At 32.9% G+C, this 8,803-nt stretch overlaps 1 protein-coding gene across 1 annotated transcript; it reads right to left on the reverse strand.

Annotated features, from left to right (window-relative positions):
* Positions 1-5,934: 5,934 nt before the first annotated feature.
* LOC104599582 (bidirectional sugar transporter SWEET1-like) lies at positions 5,935-8,191 on the reverse strand. The gene is made up of 6 exons (XM_010262191.3): positions 7,941-8,191; positions 7,801-7,837; positions 7,457-7,552; positions 6,915-7,194; positions 6,703-6,822; positions 5,935-6,581 (listed from the first exon to the last, which is right to left on the reverse strand). Exons 1-6 carry the CDS (start codon positions 7,972-7,974, stop codon positions 6,420-6,422), a joined length of 729 nt encoding a protein of 242 aa, XP_010260493.1. The 5' UTR covers positions 7,975-8,191; the 3' UTR covers positions 5,935-6,419.
* Positions 8,192-8,803: the final 612 nt, after the last annotated feature.

Raw genomic sequence — 8,803 nt, forward strand, 5'->3', positions numbered from 1 at the left:
ATTAAAAAAGTAATTCTTATTTTCATATTTATTTTTATTTAATAATATGAATATATAGCATTAGAATTGTATCAAAATGCTTTATACAAAGCTTATATTTTTCTTTGAGTTTCTATATATTTTTTAATATTTATTTCTTAGTTATGACATCATAGATTGACCCATTTGACATAAAAGATTAGATTGTTAACCTACCATCTAGATATGAAATTGGTTTCATTTTCAAATTGGTTTTAAATTTTGCATTTAATTAATATCACTAATAAAATAATTATTATTCATCATACTTGTTTTTTATTTATGAGATTAATATATAATATTATAGATGTGCCTAAAATTGTTTCGTATTTTTTGTATTATTCTATTTAAAAAAATTATTTTTGATTATACATCATGAGTTAACCCATTTGATCTGAAAGGTTGAACCACTAATTTGCCCCCTAGATAGGAAAATTGTTTAATTTCCCATCGGTTTTAAGTTCTATATTTCGTGTCCATCATTAATAAAATTATGTCTATTTTATAATACTTATTTTTTAATACGAAAAATATATAATAATAGAAATGTGTCTAAATTTTTCAAAATTTCTTTATTTTCTATATTTTTATATTTATAAAATTTTATTATTTATTTATGACATCATGGAATTATCCATTTGACCTAAATGGTTGAACTACTTACTTACCACCTAGATGGAAAAATATGATTTAATTTCTAGGTTTATTTTAAAAATATAAAATTTCATTATATTAATAACTATTGTGTATTGATTTATTAGTGAAATTTAATGATGAGAAACAAAAGTATAAAAGTTGGATTCAATGAGAGGGAGAGAGAGAGAGAGAGAGAGAGAGAGGGAGGGAGAGAATGTGATTTATTTAATGACTTAAAGGTGAGACTTGATGAGAGGTAATAATTGAATGCACTTAATAGTATTATTTTAATTGCATTTTCTACTTAAATCTTGTATTCCATTTTCATCATTAATAAAAGTAATTCTTATTTTCATATTTAATATTATGAATATATAACATTAGAATTGTATCAATATACAATGCTTATATTTTTCTTTGAGATTTTATATATTTTTTAATATTTATTACTTAGTTATGACATCATAGATTAACCCATTTTACTTGGAAAGTTAGATCATTGACCTACCATCTAGATATGAAAATGGTTTCATTTTCAAGCTGGTTTTAAAATTTGCATATAATTTATATCACTAATAAAATAATTATTATTTGTAATACTTATTTTTTGTTTATATGATTAAGATATAATATTATAGATGTGGGGGTGAGCATTCGGTCTATTAGGTTAAAAACCAAACCAAATAAATTGAAATTTTTTAAAACAAAATAGAAAATAAAAACCAAATCGAAACCGAATAATTGAAAAACCAAAATTTTTTATTTGGCATTTAGTTATTTCGATTAAAACAAAATTTGAATAATGTATATACTATATTATAGACATTATATAATATATAATATATGCTATGAAAGCAAGTTTCATTATATTATATATTAATATATAAATAATATTATATATTAATATATAAATAATATTATATATTATATATTGCATATGATATACAAAAGTTTAGTTTATTTGGTTAACCGAATTTCTAATTCCAAAAACCAAATTAACCAAAACCCTAAAAAAATAAACCAAAATTTTTAGTTTGGTTTTAACTGAATTATGCTCACCCCTATAATAGATGTGCCCAAAATTGTTTTGCATTTTCTGTATTATTCTATTTTAAAAATTTTATTTTTAATTATACATCATGTGTTAACCCATTTGACATGAAATGTTGAATCACTAACCCACCCCTAGATAGGAAAATTGTTTCATTTCCTATTGGTTTTAAGTAGTATATTTAGTGTTAATCATTAGTAAAATTACGTCTATCCTTTCATACTTATTTTATTTAATATGACAAATATATAATAATATAATTGTGTCCAATTTTTTTCAAAATTTCTTTGTTTTCTATATTTTTGTATTTCTAAATTTTTAGTATTTATTTATGATATCATGAAATTATCCATTTGACCCAAATGGTTGAACTACTTACCCACCAACTAGATGGAAAAATATGATTTCATTTTTAGGTTTATTTTAAAAATATCAAATTTCATTGTATTAATAATTATTGTGTATATATTTATTAGTAGAATTTAATAGTGAGAAATAAAAGTATTAATGTTGGATTCAATGAGAGAGGATGTGATTTATTTAATGACTTAAATGTGAGACTTAATGAGAGGTAATTGAATGTATTTAATAGTATTATTTTAATTACATTTTCTGCCCTTACAATTGAAGAGAACCAAATTCAAGAGAAGGGGTATTTTAGTAAAGAAAAATTCTAAAAGCCAATACCTTATTCACACTTTTATAGGTAACTATGACATCATTTCATTTCTAGGTAGATTTTAAATTTGGCATTCCAATTTCATCATTAACAAAAATACTTCTTACATTTCATAGTTATTTATTTTAATTTTTTATTATTTAATTATGACATTATTTATTAATCAATTTGAGCCCAAATGGTCGAATTGCTTGCCCACCACCAGGAAGGAAGAAAATGGTTTTGTTTTGAAATTACTTTTCAAAATATTTATTTTTATACTATTAAAATTAATATTGTGGATTTAATTACAAGAATTTAGTGATGAGAAAAATATATCTTAAATATAGGACTTAATAAGAAGAATAGGAAAATATTTTTATTTCTAATTGGTTTTAAATTTTACATACCATTTCGATCATTAATAAAAACATTTCTTATTTATCATACATATTATTGTTTATTGTGTATGTTAAAAATGTTCCCGCTTTTTTTAATTTCTATTTCTTATTTTATTTATTTTTTATTTTTATTATTTAATCGTCGCAACATGGACTGACCCATTTGGCCCAAAATGATTTAATTTCTTACCACCACCTAGATGAAAACATTATTTTTGCTAGATGGACTTTAAAAGTATATGCTTTTACATAATTAGAATTATTAATTTATTAAGTATGAATTTAATTAATGGAATTGGATAATGAGAATAAACAAAAATGACTTAAATATATGATTCAATGAACATGAATGCAAGTTAATAACTTAAATGTTGGATTTAATGAGAGCGAATTGAATATCTTAAAATTACCTATTTTAAACTCATTTAATATAAAAAACCAATTACCCTATTTGCCCTCATTTTTTATTAATAAATTTAAATATAGATGGGTAAATTTTGTCCTTAGAAAATTCCAGAAATCTTTTTGAGGCCATTCGTGCTTTTTAAAGTAGTATATCTAGGTTGACATTAAATTTTGTATTATATTTCCATCATTGATAAAAGTATTTCTTATGTATAACTTATTTTTGTTCAATATAATGAATGCATAATATTAGAGATATACCCAATATTTTATTTTTTATAAATATATAACATGGATATGTGTCCAAAATTTTCTTTATCTTTTTTTGTGATTCTTTGTATTTTCTCTTATTAAAAATTTTATTATTTTACTATGACATTATTTCATTTATAGGTAGATTTTAAATTTGGCATTCCATTTTTATCATTAACAAAAATACTTCTTATATTTTATAGTTATTTATTTTAATTTTTATTATTTAATTATGACATTATTTATTAATCCATTCGAGCCCAAATGGTCGAATTGCTTGCCCACCACCGGGAAGGAAGAAAATGGTTTTGTTTTCCAATCACTTTTCAAAATATTTATTTTTATACTATTAAAATTGATATTGTGGATTTAATTACAAGAATTTAGTGATGAGAAAAGTATATCTTAAATATAAGATTTAATGAGGAGAATAGGAAAATATTTTTATTTCTAATTAGTTTTAAATTTTACATTCCATTTCCGTCATTAATAAAAACATGTCTTATTTATAATACATATTATTGTTTAATGTGTATGTTAAAAATGTTCACTTTTTTTTAATTTCTATTTTTTATTTTATTTATTTTTGAATTTTATTATCTAATTGTGGCAACATGGGTTGATCCATTTGGCCCAAAATGATTTAATTTCTTACCATCACCTAGATGAAAACACTACTTTTGCTGGATGGACTTTAAAAATATAAGCTTTTATGTAATTTGAATTATTAATTTATTAAGTATGGAATTAATTAATGAATCTCAGTAACGAGAAGAAACAAAAATAGCTTAAACATATGATTCAATGAACATGCATGCAAGTTAATAACTTAAATGTTGAATTTAATGAAAGAGAATTTAATGCATTGAATTAATTTCCATATGATATCTTTTCTAAATCATAGATTTTCCCATTAAAAAGCTGAATCAATCGAATGAGTGTATAGAATGATGATAATATCCTTGCACGACAAAGGGATCATCCATCATTGGTGATTCAATGTTCTTTGATTCATGGGTTTGGATTTTGATGATAACATTATTGATCAAATAATTTAGCCATGGTTTTCAAAACCGGATCAGAATGGATAGTCGGACCGGAAAAACTGGGAATCGGTCACTTAACTGGTTTTGTTTTTCCCCCAAAACCGCTGATTTTGGTCAACAAACCGTTGAACTGGCTGGTTAACCGTTTGAACGGTTTTGACCATGGTTTTTAAAATCGAATCGGTCAAGGGTCCGGTTACTAGTTCGAATAGTCTGACTGTTTGACCCGAACGACCGGCCCATTTTGACAAAAAAATAAAAAATTTTAAAAACGGTCAAAACCGTTCGAATGGTTAACCAACCGGTTTGGTGGTTTGCTGACCAAAATCATCAGTTTTGGGGGAAAAAGCGGGTTAGGGGAAAAACGGAACCAGTCAGGTCCAGTCTAGTTTTGAAAACCATGATTTTGACCATTTTTCAAATTTTTTAACTTTTCTGTCACGGACTGGCCATTCGGGTTGAACAGTCAAACCGTTCGAACCGGTAACAGGACCCCTGACCGGTTCGGTTTTAAAAACGATGAATTTAACCATTCGCCCAGCTGTATGTTAAGTGAAAAGAGAAATCAGATCAAGAAATAATTGAACACTTCTTCAAATTAAGAGAGTTCAAGCCCAGCCCACACCTTCGTGCGTGAAGGCGGGATTGGGTCCCACGTCACCGCAACAAATAACAATGAGCCAGAGATTTCATCATCAAGCTAATTGGCATCTTTGATCCCACCGATAAAGCTGAAGTGAAAGCATGAATAGGAAACTTAATATAGAACCGAAATTCCGGATCAAAACCCGCGGGATTGGGCCTTGGGGCTTTCTGAAGCCTGTCTCAATTGAATCATCAAAAAACCCTTGTTGGGCCTCTGACTCGACCCTATCTATCTTCCTTCGGTAGATCGCATAAACCCTTTAGGCAACTAGCCACGCACACCATAACATCGTCTCTCCATTAGTCTCCAACGTCTCCAACCGTTTGATAATGACCCAAATGATTAATCTACTATCTCCTATTGGAAATCTAAGGTCATGGAATCGGCAATAATAGAAGATAAAATTACAGAATGAAATCCACTAACGACAACTTGTTCAATCCGAGTTGCACCCCTATATCTGAACCGTCCAATGCAATGGATCAACCTTCTCTTAGATATAAGTTTTGACCTTTACATTTATTCAACCAATTTAATAAAAAATATTAATAATGTATATAATATTTTTGCCCCTACTAAAATGTGAAATAATATTTCTTACCCCTAGAGTCGGAACCTGTTGGAACAGTCAGTATTTGCTTGTGAGCATATCAGGCGGGTTTTAATAATGACCCAAATTAGATAGCTCAATCAATCAAATCGACTAGGTGTAGAGAAGAATGATAATATCCTTACACTTGCAGACAAAATGAGGATCCATCCTCCATGATTCAATAAATTAGCCTTTTCCCCAGTTGTACGTTGAGTGAAGGGATCAATCATTTAAGAAATAATAGAACACTTCTTCAAATTGAAGACTTCAAATTCAAGAGAGTTCAAGCCCAGCCCATCTCAAGAGAGATGGGATCTAATGGGAAGAATCCACTACGCCGTTACAATACAGAAATACAATACAAAGCCTGTAAATCTGTCCGGGGCCCCCACAGCTTGCCACATGTCTTGTATTTGGAGGATCGGAACCCACAACAAAAAATGGGCCCACTACTAATATTTTCAGAATTTCAGTCTTAACAAATAACAAAAGTGGGTAACCCTCCCCAAATCCTCGTGATTCGTGAAGGAGGGATTGAGTCCCACGTCTCCGCTACAATCATCCAGAGATCTCACCATCAAGCCAATTGGTACAGTGCCACCTTCGGTCCCACCAATCAGCTTGAAGCGAAGGAATGCATTATGCATGAATATGAAACTCAATCAAGAACCGACATCAGGGCTTGTCGTTCGGCCGTTGCTTCTGCTACAGTTGTTATTGTTGTGATTGTGGGCCTTGGGGCTTACCCAAGCCCATCTCAATTGAATCATCGACGCTTTTCTGGGCCTCTTCCTCGGCCCCACCTTTATTCTTCCGGTAAATCGCATAAAGTATCAGCTGCAACGTTCCCAGTCCACACCCAAACCCGTTAGGCACCTGCCACACCATAATATCACCTCTCCGTTACAAATCCAACCGACAAGGGCAATGTTGTCATTTAATAGAAGAAGCTTAATCACATAAATCTCCCTGGTAAAGAGATCATATTACGACTTACGGCGATGAACGGGTCTCGACCGAGCAGGCCGTAGATGAACCACGACGTCCCGCACAGGAACACGAAAAGCGACAAGAAGAACGGCATGAACTCCACGCTTTTCGTCTTGATCACTATTCGCTGCACAATTTCCGCAGCCTCGTCGGATGAGAATCCAAATCTGGTGCAAGTGGGAACCGAAAAGAGAATGGAGAAAGGGATTTGAAGCTTACCATGATTGATAGAGGTGAGGCGTACATTATAATGGAGAAGATGGTGGCAGCGAAGCCACAGAAGATCTTCCTGGTGTTGCCGTGGAGGGCACAGAGAGAGACCACGACGACGGCCGAGAAGACGGCGAGAACGAAAGAGAGGAGTGCCGCTACCCTCGCCTTCTCCTTCTTCGGCGCGAATATCAGGAAGATAAGCACGTAAACTGACTCGATTGCAGCCCCTGTACCGTTGATTACGCTGACCAGGATGTTGTGTGGGGAGACGAACGGAAGCCCGTACCTGCCCCAACAATAGACGAATTTCAGGAGAGTATTAGATCGGACGATGCGGGATGAACAGAGTGGATCGGACGGTCTGAATCCGTAATTGCATGTAAACAGTATTAAGACTGATTGGTGACTATCGGCTCAACTCTTCCAGTCTTGTATTAAAATTCAATGACAGTAATACCCCTATTATCCTTCGTTAACCATTATGAGATAATGTTAATAAGATATCAAAAGGGAGGAAGAAAAGTAAGGGAGAAGAAACGAAAGCGTACCATGCGGAGAGCAGACAATTCAGCAGGGTCATGACGTACGGGATACCTGAGAACTGCTCAGTAGATCTGTTCTTCATGATCCGATAGAATGTTATTCTGCGAGCACAACACAATAACCAGAGTGAGATGATGAGATTCTGCAACTGGACTTTTTTGGAGCAATGGATCTATGAAGGACGATTGAAGAAACTGGGATGAATAGCAATGGCGATGGAGTTTCAAGAAAGAAGAAACAGAGATCTGAATATGGGTTCTTCATGAATTTTCCTACTGGGTAGGAGGGAAGAAAACCCATTTATCTAGTAAAACGAAAGCACAGATACTGAAAGAGGGAAGAAGCTTACGTTGGAGCGAGGAATAGAAACAAACCAGTGGCATTCCCTGTTACAGAAACAGCAGCAGAAAAGAGAAGGAACCCATCAGTGACAAAACGGGAAGCTATATAGGAAAAACAGAAACCCAGATGGAAGAAACAGGAACCCACCAAAGATCCCAAATACGAAATGAAGAACATCCATTACTGCTGCAGTCCGAGAAGGAAAGAAACCAGAAAAGCAACTCAGAAGCGAGGAGAAAATGATGAGATCCAGAAACTGAGATATGGTGTTTATATAGACGAAAGGAGAAAAGGCAAGTAACCGTTTTACCGTCGGAAACGATTTTGTGCTTATCCAAAACCTAGCCTAATGAGAATCGTCCGCTTCTAAGTTCCGACACCTCTCTCTTTCTCTCACTTCTGTTCAAACAAATGGGGTTTGCAGATAAAAAGTACTCCTCCCGACCTGTCAAAAAGTCGACCCAACCCGGTAAACAGACCCGGAAAGGTGGGTCGGGCCGTCTTTCTAGCTAGCCAAACCAGAAGCGGCATGGACGACCCGAACTACAAAGATTTTGGACCGGATCAAAGTCCATCCGGGTCATCCGTTTTCGAACCAACTCTTTCAAAGTTGAAACTGGTGTTGACCCAGACTGTTGAACTGTTTAAACCATTCGGACCAGATGGTTAAACCTGTGTTCTGATAAAAGCCATTGATTCGGGTGGTTGAACCATTAATCCGTATGATCCACGGTCAACCCTAACCTAAATATTTATTAGGATGCCTTTGCCGACTCGACCCAAAACTTGACCCTACCCGAACCCCAACAGATCGGATTGCTAGGTCTCTCCGCCTTTTTCTCGGGACCGACTTAACCGCAGCTAACTAACTATATTACCCATGTGCCCTAGCACGTACCTGAATGACGTGGCAAACATGTGGGGTCCTTCGACTGGATTTCTAGGGCCTAGCGAACTTTTAGTTCATTTGCTGGGCTAGCCCATTTATGTGGGTGACACGGCAACACGTA

Source organism: Nelumbo nucifera, chromosome 1 (assembly GCF_055504915.1).
Source record: "Nelumbo nucifera cultivar China Antique chromosome 1, China Antique-T2T, whole genome shotgun sequence".
NCBI lineage: Eukaryota > Viridiplantae > Streptophyta > Magnoliopsida > Proteales > Nelumbonaceae > Nelumbo > Nelumbo nucifera.

Coding starts and splice junctions, on each gene's coding strand:
- LOC104599582 (XM_010262191.3), bottom strand. CDS start 7,974: ATGGATGTTCTTCATTTCGTATTTGGGATCTTTG. Junction 7,553..7,800: donor TTTCTATTCCTCGCTCCAAC/GTAAGCTTCTTC, acceptor TTGTGCTCGCAG/AATAACATTCTATCGGATCA. Junction 6,823..6,914: donor CCTCACCTCTATCAATCATG/GTAAGCTTCAAA, acceptor GAAATTGTGCAG/CGAATAGTGATCAAGACGAA.